This window comes from Stegastes partitus, unplaced genomic scaffold (genome assembly GCF_000690725.1).
Source record: "Stegastes partitus isolate 25-593 unplaced genomic scaffold, Stegastes_partitus-1.0.2 Scaffold1233, whole genome shotgun sequence".
In the NCBI taxonomy this organism is placed as follows: domain Eukaryota; kingdom Metazoa; phylum Chordata; class Actinopteri; family Pomacentridae; genus Stegastes; species Stegastes partitus.
The window spans coordinates 21,309-47,314 of record NW_007578964.1 but is presented as its reverse complement, the minus strand read 5'-3'; the positions used below and the strand labels follow the sequence as shown (position 1 = coordinate 47,314).

Sequence of the window (26,006 nt, the reverse complement as noted above, 5' to 3'; positions counted from 1 at the left end):
GTGCCATAATGTGATCACGCTACATCTTGTTGCAGTCATTTTTTGTCCCGTTTTGTTCAAACTTGGTAATTTTGTGCATCCTCGTTATCATCTGCATTCAACTTTGATCATTTTATGTCTCATTTTGGTCATTTTCCATCTATTTTTTTGCTTATTTCATGTATGTTGTCATTTTATTTCATCCTATTTTGTTCCCTATTGCTAATTTTGAATCTCTTTGTGATCATTTGCATTTAATTTGGATGTTTTGTGTCATATTTTGATTGTTTTTCATCCCTATGTGGCCATTCTGTCTCTCTTTTTGGGCATTTTGTACCACCTTTGGGTTTGTTTCTTGGCTCATTTTGATCATTTAGGAAATTTTGCATTTCTTTCTTAGACATTCTTTGTTTCTTTGTGATCATTTTGTACATCTGTAAACATTTTAGATCTTATTTTGATTGTTTTGGATCTCTTTGTGGCCATTCTGTGTCTGTCTGAGGTTATTTTTTGTCACATTTGGGACACTTTGTGCTTCGTTTTTGGTCATTTTCCATCTCTTTGTTGCCATTTAGTCTTTTTGTGGTCAGTGCCAATCGCTAATTAGCATTAAACATGAAGTACATCTGAGGCTGATGGGAATGTGAGTCATGTGCAGCTATTTGTGTATAAACCAAATGTCACAAGATGAGAGAGATTTAAAGTTATTACAGCGTGAACCAAATTTAATTCCCATCTACCCAAAAGTGCGTCAATAAGATCATTAGAGCTTTAATATATATATATATATATGGACCATTACTTCTAGATTCGGAGGTTTCTGCAGTATGTAATATAATCATCTCCATCGCTTCCCTGTTTTTAGTGTCACTGCCAGTAAAGCTACCAACCTAATCAGGTGAACACGTTGACAACAAGCTGCTGTATTACCAAAAGGTCACAGGTTTGATCCCTTAATGACCACTGGGAGGCAACCAGTGACTCAGCTGGACACAAATATCAACACCAGCAAAACCATTACAGGTGAGACTTTCGGTTAAAGCTCTTTTGTAAATGTGTCATCGTCAGTTAAATAATGTGCAAACCAGGGATGAAAAGTGAAGCTGCAGCAGAAACCATCTGTTAGATTTAAAGATTCCATCAAGTTCTACTTTTGTAAGAAACATCTTCATTTTAAACCATTTTTTTCTCATTTTAAATACATTATTTGTCCGAGTTTGTGACTCATGAATGAAAAAAATGAAGTCAAAGTTGAACACTTTGTGACCTGATGGTGGATGGTTTGTATACTTACTGTTGCAATGGCTCCATCTAGTGGACAAATTCAACAATGACAGCTTCAAACGAGACAAACACTGGAACTATCATAAAGCTGTGTTTATTTGAACAATAATAAATAGTGAATATTGTGATTAGTTGTGCAAAAATAAATTAAGTGCAATACATTTACATTAAGTGTACAAAACAGTTTGGTTTTTTAAAAAGTGCATTTTTCACATAAAATTGTGCTCTTGTGCAAATCAGCATCGTGTGTCTTTTCTACAAGTTCCTGCAGAGAAAATTAGAAAAAAAACATTAAGCTTTGATTGGTTCTGATTTGAGCATTGTGACGTATTCACAAGGGAACAATTAAATACAATATAGTTCACATGCTGGATGTAGATGTTTAGCCTCAGTTCTTATCTCAGTTCTCATCAATAAAGTTATCTTTATCTTCTTGCAGTTGTGCATTGCCGAGTTCATGTTTTTATTTGGGAAGCTAAACTTTAAAAGCTAAAGTTTTTAATCTCACATGGAAAAGTACTTCTAAATTGTGAGAATAAAAGTGGAGGAGCTGCAGGAAAGTCAGAAAAAGACTTGGATCAAGGGCTTTATGCAGCCAAGCCTCCAAAGTGGAGCTGTTTTTGGTGCCATGTCATTCATTCGTTATCTGTATTTGTCACCAAAAACTAAATAAAATCATAAATTTCTTAATTTACCTGTCAAACTGCAAACTGTACATCAGCCCTGCCTCCCAAAAACTAGCTTCCTACACACCTAACCTTCATTCTCACTTGTGTTTTGACAGAAACTTACATTCAGAATACATTTCTAAATGATATATCTTTCACATCTATTTGATATTTTATTGCTTTACTGGCGCTTTATTTCAATCTGGTAATCCCCCAAAAGAACACAGTTTAGTTGTTTAGGGACATAATTGTTCATGGTTGTGATCTTTTTGGATTTCCCCTGTTTATCTGGTCATAAAACCAATTTCAAAAATATCTTTCCAGCAGTGAAATTCCTTCAAATGACTCATGCTGTGCTGATTTTGGAATGAAAGGCCAAACCTTGTGATTGCGGTTGTGATTTCTTGTGCTTGTTGGTGAGTTGAGATCTGACTCCGTTCTTGGAGCCTTCAGCGTCTATGTTGGGAATCAGGCCCATCCACGACTTCTCTGCTGGGACAGAAAAGCTCAAAGTTACAACTTGTTAGATGTCAGAGGTTAATTCTGTGCAAAAACCATTTGCTTACCAGTTTGCCACCTGTGCGGGAGGTACATGTGGTCCACGTTCCTCCACTTGTCCTGGTGGGAAGGCGGCACGGTGCAGTTCTCGTCCATCTCTCGGATGGTGTTGCCGTGGGGACAGTGTCGCAGTCGCTCCCGCGCAACCGGCTGATGCTGCAGCTCGTTGCACAAGCAGTTCTTCTCCCTCAGCTTTGGATACATCGCCGCAGGACATTTCTCCTGGTTCTGCTTGGACGCCAGCGGCCTCTTGAGGTCCGGAAGCTTCCTGGAAACATCCGTCGGCCTCCACTTCGGTCCTGTGCGACAGCAGCTGTTCTCTGAGGATTCTCCTTCAGAATCGTGCCCATGATAAAAACCACGAACGTCAGGATTAGAACCTTTTCTCATCAGTCGCCTCTTGGTGTGAGATTTACAGGAGTCACATGTTGGTAAGGGGACGTTGTTCCACTGCTGGAACGGAGAAGCTTTTCTTTTCAAGCTCCTGCCTTCAACTCCTGGACCGGCAGATGTGCACATCCTTTGTTTCGAAAGACATCTGGAGCAAAGTCGTTCCCTCTTGGACACGTAATCGCTGAACATGTTCTCATTGAAGCTTCTGCTCAGGCAGCATTCGTGGTCGGAGAGGCTTCGTCGATCCGCCTTGCCTCTAGGTTTGTACCTCTCTTTAGGCTTGCGAATGTTTGGTTGTTCTTTGTACTCCATTTCTAGTTTCCTTCTTCTGGTCGGCACATCTGAACCTCGACTGCTCACAGGTCTGTTCTGCTTCTTGGGAGGTGGAGGCATCTTGCTGCAGTAGTAGACGTTATCAAAGTCACCTATCCAGCTGCTGGAGGGGAGGTAAGCTGGTAATGATTCAAAGGAGGTGTCCTGGTGATCCTGGACGTTTGCTTCTTGTCTTTGTTGGTTCCCATCAGCCTTAAGAGGTGAATTATCCATCGGCACCACGTTTGGTGCCAGAGCCACCTCCGCTGAGTGAATCACCTCCATCACATGAGCTTCTTCTGCAACAGGAACGTCCATGACAGAGCAGATATCTGCTTCAGACGTCATGTCCCCCACAGAGGAGGCCGTGTCTTCCACTTCATCTTCCGCCAGAGGAGGCATCTCAATCACTTGGACGACCTCTTCAGTCGGCGCCTCGTCTCCCAACATCGGAATCTCTGATGAAGTCACTTCAGCCACAGCGATTAGCGTTTTGTCCTGAGAATCTCTGGAGTCATTCAGGATCAGCGATTGAGGAGAAGCAATCAAAGTTTCCTCCGCTGACCAAACAGTGGACTCCATCTTTCTCAGTTCATCCAGATACTTTGGATCAAACGGCAGTTGGACGGCTTCACAGTTGAAATTCAGATCTTTCTCACTTTCTGTCTCAGATTTGACACCAGCTGCTTCTTGAGATTCAAGATTCACACTCACAGGTTCCATCTGGTTCCTGGACTCCTCCTCAGCCGTGGTTTTCTCACCGGCGCCGGGCGTCCCAACTAACAAGATGTCGGGACAAACCTGATCCGACTGCTCTCCAGGGAGGTTCAGCTCGTCGTCCTGCAGGACGTGACTCTGCAGAATGGAGCTGCACTGGACCATGTCTTTGGAGAAGCTGTGGGACATTTCTGAGGTCTCATGCAGCAGTTGCAGTCCCACCGGTGTGGTGCAGCATTCAATCCTCACCTCCTCTGTCTGAATCACAAAGCCGCTGTTTGATGGCGTCCTGGTGGCAGAGGAAGGTACATTGTCCTTGCGCTCAGGTGATTGATCCGCTTTCTGCACAAGTGTTGGTGGAATACCAGTGGGGGTGTCGCTGCTACGAGCTGGGAGGACACTGGGAACGTCGCTGGAACTCGGAGTGCTGGTCCTCTGAGCTGCTGGGAGCGGCTCAGTTTGGACCTCGCAGCTGGTCATTTCTCTGGGAGGGGAGTCGTGTTGGTAGCGGAACCTGCGGGAGTGGTAGGCCATGGTCTGGTAATACTGGGGGTTGAGCAGGCGCCTGTAGTCCATCAGGTGGAGGTGGGTGTGGGGGATAATGAAGCCAGGAGGTTCCATGTACGGGTTGGCCTGGTACTGGGGCATCATTGGCATCCCATAACCTTTATCAAGAGACAGGAGAAAGGTCTGAATATTAGAACACTGTCAAGGTTTGGTAGAGGACATCTCACACACACAAAAAGACTATTCTTTTCATTAACGTTAAGCAGAACTGTACTCTTAGTCATTGGGTTCCTACATGTTTGCTGCTAAAACTTCCCTCCTTGTAATATGTTAACCCTCTGAACCCAAATTTCTGTTGACAGGTTGGAAAAACATGCCGTCTTTGAGAAACTGCCAAAATTACACCATTTATCGGAGCCATAAACTGATAAAATAGCAAGAATCATCAGACTTTTCCATTTTCTCCCCAAACTACTTGAAGTTCAGCAGGTTCAAGGTTTTTCTTTCATTTTATTTCTGACTGAAAACTAATTTGCGTCGGTCCGTAGTGAGTATAAATGCAACGTCAGCCAGGTTTAGCTGGACTGCATCACAAAAAAACACAGGTAATGGATAAGAAGTCATATTGTTAGGCCAGTATAGAAACTGTACTGAAGCAAAATACATGGATAGTAGTTTAACAATCAGTGATGGAGAGTAACTACAAGTACAAACACGAGGTACTTTACTTGAATATTTCCATTTTCCCAAGTATCAACCAACAGTTTGTGTTCTTGTGGTACAGCTTGTCTGAGAATACAACTCTCTCAGGCATCTATCTTTATTAGTTCCTGAGATATTGTTGTTCAAACAGCCTCAAATATTAGTGTATGAAACAATGCGCTGAAAGTGGGTCAATTGGTGATTTTTAAAAACAATTAATCTCGAAAAGTATTTGACGTATGGAGCTAAAATTTCTCAAATAACTTTATATTTATTCATATTTTTAGCTGTGAAAATTTCAGACAAATCAGAGACGTTTGTGCAGAAATAGTTGTAAAAATGTGATGGTTTGAGAATTGTTGGTTTTTTGATGCTTACCTAAACCAGGGTAGCTGTAGTAGGGGTTGTAGGACATCGGCATGGGCACAGGAACAGGCCACTGCACACCCTGCATGGGCATGTAAGGCTGCGAGGGCTGGATGTAGAAGAAGGGCTTCTGGTGGTGCTGCTCCTCTGGTCGGGGGGCTCCTGAAGGCGCTGGGCCCGGCTGGTGAGGAGGCCCCTGGGTCTGCTGAGCTCCATGCGGTGAGCTCGGGCATCGAGGGCCCAAACTGAAAGAGGGCTGCAGGGTAGACGTCGCTGCTTCCATGTCTGAACAGAGAGACGCTCATCAATACCAGACGGTTTTGGTGGGTTGTTTTTTCCTGATAGTAGGAAGAAAGCGGGCCTACATGCAAACAGAAGGTACCACTAACAAACCAACACGGCTTCCCTGTATGTTTCAGACTGGAAATCAAGTGTGTGGACTCCTGATACAGGCTGCGGCTGAAGCACTGATTGGCTGAGGTGACGACTGTCCAATTAGAATCCAATGACAGAAGTTTGGTTTGCAGCAGATCCCCTCCCTCTGAGGTGCATCAGCTCACCTGAGGAAAGGTAGACAATAGATCAGAGACGTGGAAAAACTCAGACTGACCACTAAAGCCGACTTACTGAGACTGAAATGACTCACAGAGGAGCCGAGCAGCTGATTGGCTCTAATTAAACAAACCTGCAGCTCATTGGCTCCATGAGAGAAGCTCTGATTAGTGGTCAAAGTGGCACATTTTGTCCTTTTTAGCATCTTTGTCGAGCTCCACGTCTGCTTTGCAGCTGAGCAGCACTAAAATGCAAAGCACACATCTGCAGGTCCGGTTTTAAGATTCAGGTTTGACGCCTGAAGAGCCAATTACGAGGTTAGATGGGAGCTTGTTTGGTCGCCCGGAGCTGTTTTTAAAGACGACATTATCCTTGAAGAATAAACCAGTTTGTTGATGTTAGAGGTTGTTCTGAGGATAAAAATGGACTTCATTTGATTTTATTGACGGTTTGGACGAGACACACCAACACTGACTGTTAAATTGACCTTTACGGGCCAATATCTGTAAATTAATCTATATTTTTAACTAAAAAAGACACGATAGAAAAGTGTCACACATTGTAAAACAACAAATTACTATTTGTTTTTGGTGTGGACATTATGTGCAGTTTTGGCCTGTTTTTTTGTTTTTTGTTTTTACCGGTAACATGTAAATTAATCCTCCTTTATTCTGTGAATTTAATAGTAATTATCTGTAATTTAATGACAAAGGAAAACATTTCTACAACAAGAGTAAATGTTTACAAAACATTTGCCAATTTAAATTATTTTTTGTTACAAGTAAATTAATCATAGGAGGAAAAAGTTTGCATTTTTTGTCAATCGTATAAAAAAAACAAACTCCCTATGTGGCTGCATGTCACAGCAACACAAAACAGAATGTTAAGAATACTTTAATACTTGAACTAGTTGGTCATAAAATGAAAATAGTTGTTTTTGTTGAACTTTCACAGCTGATTGAGCAGCAATGACAAGTTGTGCCACAAAAAGCTAAATATTGCCAGACAGACTAATCCAAGTGGAACACGTTTCCTGAACTGTGTTTCCTTCAGTTGATGAAGTTTTATACCAAAACTAAAATAGAATAGAATAGAATAGAACTTTATTGATCCCTTTGGTGGGAACCAAATTGTTGAACAAACATTAGACCGATGAGGAATCGGTTCAGCTTTGGTTAAACTATAAAAAGCATTTTTGAGCAGAATGATGAATCTGGACTTTAAAAACAGTAAATCACAGACAGAAAGATGCACCAAAGTTGACTTAATTCATTCCACTGTGCATCTAAACCCCTTAAAACTGTAGATATGTGAGTTAAACTGTACGCCACAAACAATCACATTTCCTAAAGTACAGCTATTTATTTATTTTTTTAATTCGTAGCTTTACAGGAATTATGTTTTGCCCCATTGGTCCATCGATAAAACATTTTCCTAAAGAACTCTAGAGCCTACAGATTTGTTGAGCGTCCGTTGACCTCCAAAGATGCTCCTCAGGTGATGATTGTCATCTACCAACATCTGGAATCAGCACAGATGTTGCAGCAGAGACAATAAAGTGTTTACGGACAAACTCTCAGGCGATTAAAAGCCTTAAATGTGGAACATGAACTGGTGTAACGAGAGAAAAATGCAAAATGAGGCATCACAAAGCTTAAATGATGACAATACTTTATTGGACTGGCCCCAGACAGTAATACAACCTTTCAGCCCGTTTGCCTTTTTGTGAAATCCATGAGTCATGAATAGTGCGAGGCAGTGTCACTGTGCAAAGTTCAGACTTTTTCTCTCTTTTTTTTTTTTTTTTTACTTTTATCCAACAAAAAGATGCCTCCTGTGCAGTGCATTTCACCTGGTGCTCCCATCATCTTCCAACACATTATCTGTGAACATCTACACCTTTTCTGGGGGGGACCTGAGGAAGAAGCAAAGCGGCATTAGAACAGATTTTCATCAAGTTTTTAACGATTAGTCGGACATTATAAGCAGGACACCTACAGTTCAACACTCTTTTTTTCAAAAGTCAGTCGGGGGGCGTTAACATCTCGGTTTCTTTTATTGTAGAGCTTAAAAACAAAACAGCAGAACAGTTTTAAATCATCGCATTTAGTGAAAATTAAAGCACTGCAAGAGGAAAAAAAATCTACAAGCCACCTCTCTCCCAGGGTAAAGGTGGCGGCTCCTCGTCCTCATCCTCGTCGTCCTGGTCCTGGTCTTCATCTCGCGGCCGCTGGTGCATCGGTTTCCACTGAGCGCTCATTTCTATGCAGTCGATACGAATACACAAGAACAATTTGATTTAAACGAATGGATTAAGGGTAAGATGAGACCCTCAGCTGTGTTTAAGGTAGCGTTGGTATACAACACACAAGATGGTAAGAACCTCTCAGTTAAGTTAAAAGAAACATTAAGATGTGAAGATCAGTCAGACCAGAAAGTTTCTTTAAACTATGATGAAAGTGGTTCTGAATAACAAAAAAAGGGAAAAAATGCAGACAAAAAGCCTGAAAGTGAAATATGAAACATAAATGTTTGTTTTTTTCCTCAATCAGTTATCAAAGTTCAACAAAAATAACTTTTTGTGACCAAGTATTTCATCTTATACAGCATCCTAGGTGTGTTTTTTTGTATTTGCAGCTACATGTGGTTCATAAAATATCACTAGTTGATTTGTGCGTTGTCCATTTTTGGTTAATACGAGCTCCAAGATGGGACTTGTCATTACAGCTTCAATTTTTCCCCATATTTCAACTCACAAAAGTGACAATTTCAAGTTCTTATAATTCCAATAATTCCTGAGATACTGTTGTCCAAACAGACTCAAACTGCAATGTACAAACTGGCAGCTTTTGAGAAAAAACAATTCACAAATAACTTTATAAATATCCTTATTTATGCTTTAAAACTTGTTGATTTGAGATGGAGTGACCCAGTCCCAAATATGAAGCAAAGTGTGGATGCAGCTCTTTATTGCTCAGTAAAATTGCCAACAAATTGAGTTAAAAGGAACAAAATTTGGGACCAAATATTACATATTTATGCTACATGTTATCAATCATCTGAGCTTCTAGGTTTCACCTTGCCGCTGCAGAGATGCTGCTGGTCTCCTCCGGGGAACAACGTCACCGTCGGCCCACCGGCCTTGATCTGATGTGGTCGGATCTTCTCTGCAGAGTCGGTCTACGAAAGAATTCCTCTCCAATATGAAATAAATGAACTAAAATATTAGGGAAAGTGAAGTTCTCGGTGGAGACTTACCTTCACAGGTCCCACACTGCAGCTCAGACTCTCCGGTTTCACCTTGAGTCACCTCTTGCTTATGAACATCCTGATCTTCCACCTGGTCAGATGTCTCCTTCCATAAACCTCTTTTGAACCAAGGTTTCGCGGCATGTCTTGGCTGGAGAGGGCGATTCTTCCTGGGTGAACGATGCTTTCTTACGACCACTTCCTGCTCGCACCCTCGTCCATAGTCATCCTCCGAGTCTCCACCTTCATCCAGGTACATCTTGGGGCCGTGGACTTTTCTCCTGCTCGTCCCTTTTGCAAGGCTTTTTCCACAACAGGCGCACGCGACCCTCTTCAAACCCTGCATCCAGGCTTCGTCTACGTCTTCGGAGGCTTGAGGGGATTCACCGATGACCTCCACAAGCCTTCTGGGCGTATACGCTTGTTTGGGAAATAGATCCACATCATCCAGGTCCGTGGAGAACATCTCGTCTCTGGAGGATAATTCATCCAACGACGGGCTGAGGACGCTCATCCGTTCATGTGTCGCCTGCATGGATGGGTAGTTGAAGTAGTAGGGGGCGGCCGTGGAGGCGAGGCGGGCGGCTCCGGGGGTTAAAACACAATCAAACGGCAGCTTGAGGATCTGGTAGCTCCGATCAGGTTTGGCTTCATCAACAGACTCTTCCAGATGTTCTGCAGTTGAGACTTTGTCGCTGCTGTTGGTCTCTTTAAGCAACGCTGGGGACTTCTGGAGCTCTTCGGCATCACATTTAGGAACACTCGAGGTATCCGACTGGACCTCTTCTTCCTCAAGAAGCACAAGGTGTTCGTCTGCTTCTGAATGCTCCAGCTCGGGACAGTCCTCCTGGACGGAGGAGCTATCGAGGGGAAGCTCCTCTTCAAGTCCTCCTGACCAGGATCCATGAGGGCTTAAGGTGCCTAAGATCATCTGGCTGGCTTCACCATTATAATTCTCAGCAGGGGAGTCAACCAACACCTCTGCATGGGTGTCATGAGGTGCCGAAGACAGGACGTGATCCTGCTCTTGGTTTTTCTTCTCCTCGCCTGGAGAAAACATACCCGAGGACTGGGACGCAATACCAGAGTCCAGTTCCCTGCTGGCGCCCTGCATCTCGCTGGCTCGGATCTTATCCAGGCACTCGATGAGCTTGGTTATGGCGTCACTGGGGTCGGTTTGGGCCTCTGAGCAGGCCATTTCTCGACGCCCGTGAGGCTGCTGTTGTCGAGGTATTTCACCCCAAGTGGGACCGGCGAAGCGCGGCTCGAACATCCGCCTGTAATCCATCGGATATACGGGGGCATGCGGGAAAACAAAGCCGGGATACTGCATGTACTGAAAGGGGTGCATGCAGGGACGAGCAAAGTTAAAACCTAGGAGGTATACAAACATGCAGTGAGGTTTCAGGCAATATCTAGCTACTAGTTGATAGCAACAACAACAACTAAAGGTTTAAATAGGTTGATACCTCCAGGCAAGCCATAGTGACTGTAAGGGTTGTTGAGCTGCCAGGGCTGGTAGAGGTAATACGGCTGAGATGGAGGCTGGACATAGAAAAAAGGTCTCGGATTAGGGTTTCTCTGTTGTCCACTCCCGAGCGAATGTGGCTGTTTGTTTGCATCTTCAAGAAAAAACAGACAAAGATTTAAAATGTTATTAATTTCATGCAAAGTCCGACAACTGTAACCATGAAATCACACAAAAAAAAGTCTTTACCGTCCATCTTCTGTCTCGTTCTCGCTCAGCCAGTCAGAAATAAAACACCGCAGAGGAAAGGAAACGCGCAAATAAACGTCCCCCGACTTCTGGAAAATGAAAGTCAGTTTCTCTCTAAACAAACAGAAGCAGAAACGCTTCGCTCTCAGCGCCACATGACGTCCCGCAAACAAAAGACGAAACATCTCCGTCAATTAGTCAAATAGGAAACAGCTGGCGAGCTGTCAGGATGCGAGGTTCAAGTGCAACCGGAAAAAGCAGAGTTCTCACTTTCACAGAGGTCAGAGAGTGAAACACACGTCCGGGACAACCTCAAAATAAATGAATTAAAATAAAATAAAAATTAAAGAAGCCTACAAAAAGAGAAAAGATAAAACTGTCAATAAAAAAAATGTGAAAAAATAAGCATTACTTTTCTAAAACAAATCCTTTACATATTTATTTTTGTTACAACAGACAATTATTACAAATTTCAACCTTTATGCACATCACACTTAATTCTAAAGCCGCAATATAATCTATGTAATATATCAATATAAACAGGAAATACTGTATTGTGCCCAACTGAAGAATTTTATTTCTTTGAAAGTGCAAAGACTTGAAGGAAAACTGTTAGAAATTATAACCAAACAATTATTTTTGTGTGTGTTTTTATATTATATCTGTTTTGCGTCTTTTTAAGGATGTATCATTTCATATTTTTTGGCCTTTAAATACAAAACTGAGCAATATATATATGTTTTTCAATAGAAAATATGACACAAGAATATAAATTAGCTGCTGGATGTGCACAGCTGATGTAACAACCAAACTAACAAAATAAGGATTTTAATTAACTTTTTGTCCTCAGCCCACACAAAAAAAACGTGATTTGATTAAAAACAAAAACAAAAACCAAAACAAAAAAAATTAATCACTAACAGATTCTTAGATTATTTTAAACAATTTTTTTCATAATATAGATGTGTACAACATCAAGATGCATTTTATAGGATAGATAATAATAATATTTTATTTATAATATTCATAATACAATACATATTAATGCAAATACCCAATGTTGTGTTTTATTTAATGTTGACCAGAATAAAATGTGTCATTTTTTCATTTTGTTTCTTTTTAGTTCAGTATAATTCTTATTGATTTTAAGCTTTATTTTAATATTTGCTGAATTGTATATTTAGTTAGTTTTATTTCCCAATTTAAAGGCTTTATTGCTGTTTCATAGTCACGAAATTCTGCACATATTCAGAAAGTTAAATTTAAATATAGTACATAGTCAAATATTAGAAAAACATTTTCAGTTGTACACTAAAAATATATTCACCCTGTGAGATTAAAACTTTTTATGTGTAAAAACAAATCAGAAAAAAACATATTTTCAGTGTTGTAAATAAATACTGGAGCATCTCATTCTGATTTTCATGATATAAGTCATAATTTAATAAGAAAAGGCTTAACTTAATTTCACTTTATGAGTCTAGGATATGTTAAAAGTTCTCTTTCTAAAATAACTGATGGTAAATACCTATTTTTTACGATGATAACAATAAACTTATATTTTGGTAGTAATCTTTTGTTTTTTGTTTTTTTTAGCTGCACTAGTACAGTTGAAGGAGTTCATCTGCAGTACCTCCGTCTGTCCTGCATAGGTCGCTGTTTCTCTCTCCAGCAGCGCAGGCCGCCCGGGGTGGGCGCATGCGCACTATCCTGATTTGGCCTCAGGTTGTCCGCTGCTCGGCGCTTCCACACAACTCTTTAATGTCTCAATCCGGCGTGAGGAGCCCACCTGACGCTCAGTGCTGACGAAAACCAGCCGCCGCGACGGTTCGGTGTGCGGAGCCTGCCCACGGTTACTACAAGGAGGCCCGGATTTGCGGTTGTTGGAGCGGTTTTCACGGGAGAAGTGGCTCAGTCAGGTAGCTAGCTTATGTAGCTCTTGTAGCGGTTAGCCTAGCTGTGTGTGTGTGTGTGCTAGCAGCATGACCGCTCTCTCGTCTGGCTGCTGCTATCATGTCCCCGCTGTAACTATTTCACTGTTGACTTCATCACGGCAGAAGCTTAACTTTCCATCCGGCTGCTGGTGAGCTTCAGCAGACCGGTGGCCGAGGTGGGTAACAGTTGAGCCACCCCGGAACTGTGGAGCGAAGGGGGGCTAAAGTTGCTAACTTGCCGCGGGTGTCGGTACTTGAGCTAGCGATATAACGTTACATGGAGGCTAGCTGATTAGGTGTATTGGTCAGTTGATCAAAGACGGGGATGGCCACCTCGTACAGTTTGAAACGGAGCTTCGGGGAAGGCGGTGTGAAGGCTCGTCGGGCTTGCTAACCACACGGAGGTATGTTTCGCAGCGGGCCCGTCTGTCTAAGGTTACTTTGCCGTGTTTTAGATTTCACTCTGGGTTTGTTTTGGACAAAGTGGAGCGGTGGTGCTAACGCAGCTAGCCAGACAGCATCAGGCTAGTCCCCCCCCAAAAATTTGACGACAAACACAGTTCAGCTGCCAGCCTTTAGTTGGGGTATAACCGGTTAGTTTGCAGGCTGTGGGGGTGAACATGTTGTCACAGGATTGGGGCTAAGTTGATAAATGGCTGGCCTGCTTTTGAAGCTTTTCAAGTTGATGTATGTAGTGTAGATGGCCTAACGTGAGGCGAAGGATGTGTCATTTAATGAGGGATGGTGCACACTTGCTAACATCCACCTACAGCCTGCACACATCGTGGGGAAGCTGCACCTCCAACTATCCGGCAAACACATTAGGAGCTGCCAAACTGCCAGATATTACTCACATTTCCATCTATCAAAGGTCTCCATAGGGCTGAGGGACATATCTGAAATATTTAGCATGATTTAATGTTTGATTTTAGTCAATATTGATAATTTTTAATGAACTGTTTTTAACACAGAAAAAGGCTTAATTGAATTTAGCCACTGTAGTGTATTTGTTAAGACACACAGATAATAATTTCATGTTAACGCAATGAACTGCCTGCTCCAGTATGAAACAAGTAAGAATAAAAGAACAATCTCACCTTAAAACACATTGATTAATGAAAGTAAATAAAAGATGGAGGTGCTTGACGGGGGATCAGGGTGAATTGCTGCAGCACCATACTGAGGTTAAGGTTCCAGATGGCTGGACTGGACCGGTGGTACCAGCCTCCGCATGAACCCCACAACAAGTCTGTCACGCCGCTGGAAGTACGTCACATGTACAATAGAGATGGATGTTGGGTTGTAGGTGTTTATAGACCAGAAAGCTAGTTTCCGTCAGCCTCCACCAAGGGAGGTCTGTGGTTGGGAAAGTAGGCGACGAGAAGCCCAATGACAGCAGACTAGCGTGCCTCAGGAGACCTGCATGGAAGCCAAAGGAAAGGCAATGGAGGGTGAAGGGGCTGATAGTTTGTTCTGAGAGGTTTATTCATGAAACTGAACTTATTGAAGTGAACTATCAAACACTCTGTTGGTCAGTCTTCTTCGTCCTATTAATTTAATGTTTATCGCTTATGTCAGTATTTTAGCTCTACTAACCTGCTTTACGTTGCTGAAATGCTAGCTAGCTGCTCGTGCTACACTTACAGACACTGTCGTTCACATACATTAAAGACGTTCTGAATCTCACGCTGACAGCTGCTGCAGGGCATGTTAACAACACACGTGTTAAGGTGAAAAGATGACACCACATCAGAGGTCGTGTCGGGTGGCCTGTTACAGCCGACATGGGTGACCATGATGACGTAATCGTAAACGGTGTTGCTTCATGGTGTTGGTCTACAAGGAGAGCAACGCAACACAACCAGAGTGACAGAGTGGTTCAAAGTGCTGCAGCTAGTGATTGTGTTTTTATGTGTTCATCTAAGAATTATTGTCTGAAATAAGCAAGTGACTTTGAGAACAAAATGTCAGGAAATTATGGAGAAAAGTCTGTTTTGTTTGGAGGCAGCAGCAGTTCAGACGTCAGTTAATGCAAAGTATCGCTGCTTGAATAAATTCCTCTGAAGTCTTTGTTATTTACACCTTCACAAGTTTTCAACAAACTAAACAATTGACAGCGAGAGATAGTTCCTGCTGTCAGAACTTGTTCCTAAAATGGTTTCTCACCTCATGTCAGTCACGTTGACCGTACCGACACCAGCGTTCACAGAAATTAAAAATATTCTGAAGCTCTTGTTGACAGCAGTGGCAGGACTTGTTGACAACAGAAGTGTTAAAACATGACACCGCCTCAGAGTTCTGCATCAGCGTCCAGCGGTTTTGATCTGATGTGGTGCAGAGATGTTTGTAAAATGCGTCCTGAACTTTTCAGATTATCAGCTCACAGGTTGATGTAAGACTTGATCTTAGCAGGAGAGTTTGTTGGGTGCATCTACGTTTAACCATCTCCACAGCGCTTCATTGAAAGGGCCTTTTATAACGGCAGTAGTATTGGTGATGTAGTTGTAAGCTGTGTTGATTTGTCTTTAAGGACCGCTTTAGACACATGAACCTAAAGTATGAACAGCACAACATGACTTTATCACCAATAAAGCAGCGTTGTCTGATTCTGTCCTCGTATGCCACCTGAACTACTGTGTTCTAATTGATTGTTAACTATTAAACTATTTTGCTAATCAGTTTTAGTAACTTTTAAAAGAAAAAAATGGATAAATTCTCAGATCCTGGCTTCTCAGATTAAAATATTTCCTGCTTTCTTTCCTCATGTATGACGGTAAACTGAATGTGTTTTTGTTGCATGTCAAGTTGGGCTTTTGAAATCAATCTGATCAACGCTTTTCCCCAATTTTCTGACATATTGTGAACCAAACAGCTCATCAGTTAGAATAACAGATTCATTGACAGCGACAGTAACTGTTCACTGCAGCTCCAGTGTTTTGCAAAACAGGAAAGTGGCGTCACTGCAGACAGAAATATCCCCAAACTATTTTAAGTCCAAAATGATAAAAGTAGCTTTGAGATGCCTTCAGGAAAAGAGGCTCTGGTTTGTTGTTTTTAGCCTAGCGTAGTAGCGTATGAATGAAATATCTTTACACGCAGCTCCTGTGGATTCAGATGTTGTTTTGTTTGATAGACGGCCAGTAGTCCAGTAATGTGAGTCCTTCTGCCGTCTTCCACTCAGACTCTCCCACTGACTCTGGACAAGAGGGTGGAGGGGGAGATGGCAGCAGGTGACCTGTACACATTTCATGTTAAATAAGACTTTTTAGGACGTTAGCTGCTCTGACAGCCCAAAGAAAATCTTTGCACTCTTGGTGACCGTGGATTCCAGACTAACCGCTGCACTTCTTGTTTTTCTGCTGTGTTTTTCAGACCGTGACTGACGCAGCAGTGTTGCGACAGTAGTCGCTCTCCGTCTACCTCCAGTCCTCAGTGCCTCGCTGCATGACCTCACACAGCAGATAGACCCAACGAGGGGAAACGGCCCCTTCCTCACCCCGGACCCCTTCCTCTGCACTCCTGACGGTGACACTTGGTCGCCACAGCCTTCTCCTCTTGGCCTTCAGCTCGTCTCCAGCAGAAGGAGCAGTGGAATATTTCCCTCACAGGAGCTGAACACCTCCACTCGGGCCAGTGGAGGTGTTGAAGAGTTGTCCCCCCCTCCCCCTCCCCCCCATTCATCCCTTTGAATCTTTGAGAATATATATTTTTTTTTCTCCTGGTTGGCTTGAGTCCGGTTCTGCCGGCCGCGTGACTTTTCAAAACTGGGGCGCGATTCATGGGATGCAACCATGTCGGATCTCAGTGAGCGCAGGCCGGTCAACACGGACTACGCTGTCTCCCTGCTGGAGCAGCTCAAGTTCTTTTACGAACAGAAATTACTGACTGACGTTGTGCTGCTGGTGGAGGACACAGAGTTCCCATGTCACAAGATGGTCCTGGCCACGTGTAGCTCCTATTTCAGGTGAGTGCGCCACACTGTAGTCGGCCTCCTGCCGCGTGTAGGGAATAACTCATGTGCATTGCTGTTTTCAACAACCTCTGGGCGATTGTGACCGTGTTTTGCGGCGCTTATTGTGATGAGGTGTGCGTCCGCTGTCATTATGGAGCGGTGTTATGCCTGTAAGTGCTCGCCTCCTACAGTTACAATGAATAATGCACCGCGTTGTAGAGCAAGTGTTACCTACTCCATACGGTGGAAAACAAGGGGATGGTGTTTCTTGGAGGGCCGTCGTCTGCACCAGTTATTCCACGTCTGATATGTTTCTGCACGGAACAAATGAAGCAATCTCGAACGTGGAGTTCCACAGACGTATCCTTCAAGGCCCTCGGGAGGCCTCATTTGTACGCACAACATTGCATAATGAAGTGTGTGCACTGCAGTGAATATGACAGAGCCGCAGCCTCGACTCTGGGAAGAGTCCATCTGTACATGACAGGAGCTACATGCTGTCTACCTCCCCTTTCTCTCCCCTCCTATTCTCACCCTCCCTCCCGTCTCGCGCTGCACACATGCATTCCAAGAAAACAACTTCATGCCTCCCGTCTCTCCCCACGGTTTCCCACGCACTCGTTATCTGGTGCGAACATGCAAAGCATTTCCCCTTCAGGGTTTAGAGGTGTCGCAGCGCTTCCTCTAAACCGCCTTCCTTCTTTCTCTGTCTGCCGCCTCTCCGTCCACCTCCCCTCTCCACGCACGCCTCGCTTCGGGGAAAGAAGGGAAGGGAAGGCGGGGAGAGGGGGGGAGGCTCTGGAGAGAGCTTGTGTTTGTAGGGAAAGTCTGGTCACGTAGGTCTTGGTGAGAGATGGAGAGAAAAAAGGGGAAGAAAGAGGAAAAAGCAGGAGGAGGAGGTGCAGGGGTTTGCCTGCAGGGTTGCGTAATACAGCCTGGCAGGTTTAGCCCCTGCTGCGATCAACACACCCCCGATACCCCGCTCAGGAGGGCCCGGCACTTATGCAGACAAATTGTTATTAAAAAGCAGTGACAGTCAATTTAATTGTTTGTAAAGTCTGCTCATCCATGAAACTCTCAAAACATGCTTGTCAGGACAGGAAAGAGCGTGGCGGCGCTTTGAAGGCACAAACTGACTGTAATTCTAAACACCGATTATGTGTTAAGTGTTTTCTGGAATAATCGGTGAACTATTCTGTTTAGATAATAGCTGATTAAGTTTCTCTTGGCCCAGAGTGTTTAATTATTTACTATCTGATGCCATTTTTCCACATCAAACACCCTTCAAGTGTATCAGAGTTACTAAAAGTCAGTCCCGTGTATTTGAATAGCTGGCTAGCTCTGCAACGCATTTCTGCATTCATGTTACGCTGGTGGTTCTTGAAGCTTGTTTTTAGGTGATGGTTGGTTAAACGGTGGCTCTACAAGCTCCTAAAGACAACAAAAGCCTGTATTCTGTACATCCAAACGTGTCAGTCAGTTTAACGTAGATGAGCTGTCGTACTGCTCATCGTTTGATATTGTCGCGATCAGAGGAGTCGGTTAGTCGGTAGTTTCATGTCGGCAAGCAGAGGGAATTGTGGGAGCGTTTAGCTAACGGCGGACACCATGACAAAGACGTCCGTGATGCTCAATGACCTGGAATGAGCATCGATAGCACAAATGTCAACTGTGCCCCATTTTTGTTGTCAATTATTAGATTATTGATCGATAATGCTATTGATTATTGAACAGGAAACTTATTCACGCCCAGTTGCGCTTCAAGTTCTGCTCTCTCTGAGTGACGGCGAACGTAAACAAAGGATCAGGCTTTGGTTAAAGCTGATACCAGTAAAACGCTTTGATCCTGATGTTTGAGGTCAGATCAGGACGTCCTGAACATAGCGAGAAAAAGCTTCCTACTTTGGATTAAACAACTGTTCAAAAGTTAATCATATTTAGTAATTTATGGGGGAAAAGAAACAGCAGGTTCAGTTCCTTTCTGTCAAAATAGTCTTCAGAAGGAAAAAGTGTTTGTCTGCAGGTTTTCTGTTCATCAGTTAAACGAATAATCGACCGTCGATGTTCACAGTCAGGACTGGTTCCTCAGATAGTTTTTGTTTCTGGTGTTTCAGCCTATATTGGTCACAAAACATCTTTCTAATTCGCTTTGCTTCACAGTTTGATATCCGTAACAAAATTATGAAAATCAATGTCACCCAAAGTTTTGACAAAACAATGACAGCAGCTTAGGTTGGGTTTGTTGCTTCCGGCTGTTTGTAGGAGTGTTTCCTCTGAGATTATTAAACAGCTGCAGCATCAGACAGCAGCAGGATTCATCAGAGAGCGTCCAAAGATAGAGTTGTATGCCTTTACACATGTGGAACAGCAGCTTTGATGTATTCATAAATAATATCAGACGTGCAGACAGACTCTATCAGGATCCGTTTCTTCAACCCGGACAGATATATTCAGTTTAGAGTTGAAAAAAACAAAGAGGAGAGCAACAATCCTTTCATTTGAGGTGTCGGAATCAGCAAATGCGCACATTTCTTTTGTAAATAGGCTTAAATGCTGATCAAAGTCAATAAATATGGTTGTAGAAGGCGTGTTCTACTGGCTAATACATACTAGTGTAGTTTGCATTTAAACCTAAAGCTCACTGAGCATTTCTGCATCATTGTTTAAAATCCTTCTTTGGGCATCTGGTGGCTTTTTACCCAGAAAAATCATTTGGGAAATAGGAAGTTATGTGTTTGCGCATTCCAAAAGCTGCAATTATATCTTCTGTGGAATAAACAAGGAGGTGAATTAGCGCCGGTTAGCGCGGTGCCAGTGAACGCTGCGTATCCGACAAGTGCAGCGCGGAAACTTCCCCGCAGCAGCGAGTTTGGCAGGCGGAGTAAATGCAAATCACCAGCGCGGGCCAATAACCGCTCTACAGATGCATAAAATGTGAGAAATTGGTGCCGTGAATGAGGTTACAGAGGCTGTGACTCACGCCGAGAGCTGATAAATGACAACGTGGAAGCGTGGGCGGCCTGCCGAGGCTGCTGCGACATGGGAGTCGGAGCCCAGCTGGAGCTAAACTGTACGCAGTCGGCCCACCATCCAGGTGCTGCTGCTGCTGCTGCTGCTGCTGCTGAATGTCACTTTTTGTCATCCGGTACTTGGGAAACTGTGTTGGTGGACAAGCTAATCAGTGTACGACAAGCCAGTAGTAACATCTGCTCCAAATAAAGCCAGCGGTGTTCAGCCCCGCTCCCTGAGACCAAGAATATTTAAAGCTTTGTAGGCTAATGACAGCGGTGAGTCATTGCAGTGCTGAATCAGTCATTTCTCTGCTTCACATCACTCCTTATGCAGTGAAAACACCTCATTATTGAAGAATAATGCCAGTTTTAAAGCTGGAGCACTTAAAAGAAAACAAATTGGTGGTTATTTGGACGATTGATTTGTCGTTTGAGTCGTTTATTGAGGATAAAATAGCAAAAAAATCCACATGAAGAGAGAAAATATATGTTTTATCAGCTAAATGGTGCACTACATAGATGCATGTACCTCCGGATCGGTTCAGTAACGCCGAGTCCAGACTGGATGTAGCTGCAAAATGACATGACCACAGCGGGAAGTGAATTCCAGCAGCAGCCAATTACAGGTACCAGGGCTCCGGCTGGTAACTCGGTCTGTTTTTCCAGCCAGTCTGGCTCGTGGCCAACTGTCATTAGGAGGCTCTGTTTATTTAAAAGAAAAACTTTGGGTAGTAAAACAGTGAACAAGACTGAATTAGGAGCCGCTTCGCCCGCTGCAGACCAGAGATTTGTCCCGTCTTATGGGTCTGTCGCAACAAGTCGGGCTTTTTACCCAGAACGGGAAGGTTGATTGGAAACGGCGGATAATTACAGAATACATGGAAACTAATAGTGGGACGGCTTTAATACAGCTGATATTAATGGAAAATGGTTTGCAGGTCAAATACGTAAACTATAATGAGCAAGATGATGTAGAAATCAGTTTTAAAAATGTGTTTTTGGTTCAAAAAGGCCGCCTAGCAAACCAGCAACTAGGAGCACTGGATAAACTGTGATATTTAGGACATGCACAGGCTTAAAATGATGTTTGATTTGGGTACATTTGACTAAAAAGCTTTTATTTCTGCTGCTCAGAAGTTCCAGGTTGCAGCGTTTAATGTCAAAAATCTGCTCCTTTTTTAAAAAAAAATTGTTTCCTGGGAAATGTTTTGCAGATTAAATAAGGACAGCGTGTATGTTCAAGTCTTAAGATTAAGAAAATGGCTTGGAAACCAATTTAAAAAAACGAGCATTAAATTAACTGGCTTCAAATTGTGTTTGCTTGGAAAAATTTGGGTAAATTTGACTAAAAACTTCACACCGCTTGCTTTTATTTCTGCTGCACTCATCAACCAAACATTAAACAGCAACTTGTGTATTTAGATATTAAAAATGTGCTTTTTTTTTACTTCTCACGTGAGGATTTGATTCTTTTCTTTGCTACACATGATGGCAAACCGAATATTTTTGGGATTATGTGACTTTTGCAGATGTCACCTGAGTGTTTTAGAAATTGTAACAGGCATTTATTCATTATTTACTGACACTTTGAAAACAAAATAATGAACAGAAAAGTAGTTTTTAGATGCAGCTGCACAGGAGTATATCTGAAGTGAGGTTGCCGTCCAGGTTGATAACGAGGCCGCTGTTTACTGTGTCGCAGCAGCTGATAAAGTCTCTTATCTTCACGGAGGCGGTAAATCGGCGTCGGATCTCGTAGTTTACTTCGGTTGCCGTGTCGACTGACGCCGTTGTGTTTTCTCCCGCAGGGCGATGTTCATGAGCGGCCTCAGCGAGAGCAAACAGACCCACGTCCACCTGAGGAATGTGGATCCAGCCACGCTGCAGATCATCATCACCTACGCCTACACGGGCAACCTGGCCATCAGCGACAGCACGGTGGAGCCGCTCTACGAGACCGCCTGCTTCCTGCAGGTCCGTCAAACGCATCCTCCAAGCGCTATTTTACTGTCAACAAAACACATAAACAACAAGTCAACGTGTTTATATCTGTGTGCTGTAGAGCTCCATTGACTGTTGCTGTGAAAATAGCCTCCAACAACTGTCCTGTTCCTTCATTTGTTGTTGGAGGCTAAAAACCACATTGTTCAGTTGTTTTAGGGTGTTTCGGAGTGTTTTAATAAATTGGCAAGAAGTCTGGGAGCTCAATATTTACGTCTTTAAATTTAAAAATACAGCTCTTTTACTAAATGGGATATTTTATTATCATTGCATTAATTTAAAGTAATAATTCAGGATTTTTTTCTGCTCCAGAAATGATTTTTAGGTGTGATCTGCGACTTATTTGACAGAAATCTATGCATCTTCTTGTTATTTATGACCATTTGTTCAACAGAAACGTGTCCTATGCTTGAGTAAATGAAATCCTGATGGGCAGAGATGGTTAAAAAACATAGATGTTGTAAAATTCTCAGTTCTTATCAGTTCTGGCGCTGCTGATTTTCTGACTAAAATCATGAAAGAATCCCTTTTTAATTCACTTTACCAGCCAATATTATTAGTTATATTGACAGAAAACGTTGGTGTACTACAGCCAGAGTGTGCAGATGTTGGTTTTCTTCTTTTTTTACATCTTTAAATTGAGGATTTATTAAAATTGAGCGTCTTCGTCGCTGTGTGTCTGATGCAAAGAGGATTATTTTTGCCTGACTGTTGCCCTCCGTCCCCTTCAGGTGGAAGACGTCTTGCTGCAGTGCAGAGACTATCTGGTGAAGAAGATAAACGCTGAGAACTGCGTCCGCATGCTGAGCATCGGCGACCTCTTCAGCTGCAGCGAGCTAAAGCAGAGCGCCAAGCGAATGGTGGAGCACAAGTTCCCCATGGTGTACCGACAGGAGGCCTTCCTGCAGCTCTCCCACGAGCTGCTCATAGACATCCTGAGCAGCGACAACCTCAACGTGGAGAAGGAGGAGACGGTGCGCGAGGCGGCCATGCTGTGGCTGGAGTACAACATGGAGGCGCGGTCGCAGCACCTGTCCTCGGTGCTCAGCCAGATCCGCATCGACGCCCTGTCGGAGGTGACGCAGCGAGCCTGGTTTCAGGGGCTGCCGCCCAACGACAAATCTGTGGTGGTCCAAGGCCTCTACAAGTCCATGCCCAAGTTCTTCAAGCCTCGGTTAGGCATGACCAAGGAGGAGATGCTCATCTTCATGGAGGCCATGTCGGAAACGCAGGGCGAGGTGTACGTGCTGTCCACGTCGGTGCCTACTACGGTGGTGTGTTACAGCCCGCAGGCGGAGAAAGTCTACAAGCTCTGCAACCCCCCAGGAGACCTGCAGAAGGTGGGAACCCTCGTTACTCCGGACAACGATGTGTTCATCGCCGGCGGACAGATTCCTCTCAAAAACTCTATCACCAACCACGGCAAGAGCGGCAAGTTTCAGGCCGTCTTCCGCTCGGTCGACAGCTTCTTCTGGTTCGACGCCCAGCAGAACTCCTGGGTGCCCAAAACCCCGATGCTGTGTGCCCGAATCAAGCCCTCGCTGGTCTGCTGCGAAGGCTACATCTATGCAATCGGCGGCGATAACGTCGGAGGGGAGCTGAACAAGCGAACGGTGGAGCGCTACGACTGCGAGAAGGACGAGTGGAGCATGATGAGCCCGCTGCCCTTCGCCTGGAACTGGAGCACCTCGGTGGTGGCGCACGACTGCATCTACGTCATGACCCACGACCTGATGTACTGCTACTTCCCCCGAGCCGACACCTGGGTGGAGATGGCCATGCGCAAGACCAGCCGCTGCTTCGCGTCCGCCGCCGCCTTCGGCGACCTCATCTTCTACATCGGCGGCCTCCACGTGGTCAGCAACTCCGGCATCCGCCTGCCGACCAGCACCATCGACGGCTCCTCGGTCACCGTGGAGATCTACGACGTCAACAAGAACGAGTGGCGCCTGGCTGCCAACATCCCGGCCAAGCGCTACTCGGACCCGTGCGTCCGGGCCGTGGTGCTGCTCAACTCGCTCTGCATTTTCATGCGCGAGACCCACATGAACGAGCGCGCCAAGTACGCCATCTACCAGTACGACGTGGAGCTGGACCGCTGGCACCTGCGGCAGCCCGTGTCCGAACGCGTGCTCTGGGATCTGGGGAAGGACTTCCGGTGTGCGGTGGGGAAGCTGTACCCCTCCTGCCTGGAGGAGTCCCCCTGGAAACCCCCAACCTACCTCTTCTCCCCCGACGGAGCCGAGGAGTTCGAGGTGGACGGGGAGCTGGTGACCCTCCCTCACGTATAGCTCTTAAGCTCCCCTCCCCTACCTCACCTCGCTGACTGAACCTAGACTGAGGGACGAACATGAAGGGGGGGGGACATCGGATCTCTTAGAAATGAAAGGGTTTGACGTTATCCGTGTCGTGGAGGGATCTCTGGACTTTGGAGGCTGTTACTGACCAAACAGTGCAGCCGTGAAAAGAAAAAACAAGCTTGGAGCGAGAAGATGCCCCTCAACAATACTAGTAATCTGAAAAATTCTGTTTTTGGTTCTTTTTTTTTTTTTCCTCCTTCTTATTTTGTCAGTCGTGACACCTGTTAGATATTCTTGCGTCTGTCATACTGTTTCTACAATGTGATAATCTAAACGTCAGCTGATTTTGTGATGATGATGATGATGATGAGGATGATGATGATGCACTTAACTGGTAAAACCTTCTCGTAAATGACAATGGCAACTGTACCAAAATCCACCAGCCCCCTTCTTTCAGATCGTGGCTTCCCTCTCTTCCCCTCTTCTCCTCTTCCTCCTCCTCTTCCTCTTCTCTCATTACTGATAAAGGAATACTCCGCGAAAAACCCAAACATTCACCATTTTTGCTGATAAATGGTTAAACACGCGAGCAACTGATGATTTGGTGTCAAACTACGAGCTCAGAGGTCAATAATCAACCTTTAAGTTCAGCGGTTAACGTGATAATAATCTGATTTATCCACCAAAAGCCACAAAACGCACTCGACTGTTTGTCAAACTGCAGCGTGACGAGTTTTCTGGTGAACTGGTCGTTCTTATTGTGTTTGTAAAGGAAAAAAAACTGCGAAAATATTCAGTTTACAGTGAGATAAAACAGCAAATCTTCACATTTTCAGTGCTGAAACCAGAAATCGTGGAGTTTGAGGAAATATTTGTGCAGGTTTTGTCAAACTACGAAGTCGTAGGTCAGTAATCGACCTTCATGTTCAGCTGTTAACCTGATATCAGCCACAAAATACAGATTAGTTTTAAAGCTTGACAAGTATTCTGGTAATTGTTTAATATCACAGTTTATGAAACAGAAAAACAAACTGCAGAAATATCCGGGTAGCTACGATGTAAAACCAGAGAACGTTTTCATTTCAGATATTCTGACCTTCACTTTTCATCATCGTAAACAAGCCTCAGATCCTCTTCTGCTGCTGTGATAAACGGCCTTTAATGGAGCCTTAATGAACCAGAACAAGCAGTTTGAACACTTCAGTCAGAGAAGAACTGAACTGAAATCTAAAGATGTTCTTATGATTTACAACCAACCAGCAGGTAACGTTTTCAGGAGAGTTAAAAACTTCTTTTCACCAGAAATCAGAGAAATGATGAGCTGCAGTCTTCATACGTTGCTTTAGATTCTCCTGACAGCTACATGGAAACATGACCAGAACATGTTTGTGCAGGTTTGGACCTTTACGCTATGAATTTAGTTTTAAACCACTAGTTTGTTGGTAAATAATCAACCTTCAGTTAACATGATATCAGTCGATTCTGTCCACAGACGGCCACAAAATGCAGCTGAAAGTTTGACCTGAAACGGAAAAAACTGTCCAAAACTGCAAAAATAATCAGTTTACAGTGATGTGAAACGAAACAAAGCAGCAAAAATACAGTTTTCTATACATTTAATTTTAATCCTCTGTGGAAACACGGCTAGAAATAATGAAATAGTGACAATATTTTGATTTTCTTTCAGTTTACAATGATATAAAATGGAGAAAATGAAACCATCTTTATCCACAGACGGACAGAAAATGCAGCTGGAAGGTTGAAATGTTTTGTCAAACCGGCTGCAGCTCAACAAGTGTTCTGG

At 43.7% G+C, this 26,006-nt stretch overlaps 1 protein-coding gene across 2 annotated transcripts; it reads left to right on the top strand.

Moving 5' to 3' along the window:
• Positions 1–1,034: 1,034 nt before the first annotated feature.
• kbtbd2 (kelch repeat and BTB (POZ) domain containing 2) lies at positions 1,035–25,764 on the top strand. 2 transcript variants are annotated; one of them, XM_008297658.1, is made up of 6 exons: positions 1,035–1,046; positions 4,016–4,019; positions 12,805–12,923; positions 16,311–16,902; positions 21,710–21,875; positions 22,634–25,764. In XM_008297658.1, the coding sequence occupies exons 4-6, from the start codon at positions 16,730–16,732 to the stop codon at positions 24,191–24,193; spliced, it is 1,899 nt and encodes a 632-aa protein (XP_008295880.1). In that variant the 5' UTR covers positions 1,035–1,046; positions 4,016–4,019; positions 12,805–12,923; positions 16,311–16,729; the 3' UTR covers positions 24,194–25,764. The 2 variants fall into 2 exon arrangements, with proteins under 2 accessions (XP_008295880.1, XP_008295879.1); XM_008297657.1 differs by lacking the exons at positions 1,035–1,046; positions 4,016–4,019 and having other exon boundaries at positions 12,722–12,923.
• The last annotated feature ends 242 nt before the right edge of the window (positions 25,765–26,006 follow it).

Excerpts from the sequence above, each read along its gene's own strand:
- kbtbd2 (XM_008297658.1), top strand. The coding sequence starts at position 16,730 with ATGTCGGATCTCAGTGAGCGCAGGCCGGTCAACACGGACTACGCTGTC. Across the intron at positions 16,903-21,709 it reads ACGTGTAGCTCCTATTTCAG|GGCGATGTTCATGAGCGGCC; the intron begins GTGAGTGCGCCA and ends TTTCTCCCGCAG. Across the intron at positions 21,876-22,633 it reads AGACCGCCTGCTTCCTGCAG|GTGGAAGACGTCTTGCTGCA; the intron begins GTCCGTCAAACG and ends CGTCCCCTTCAG.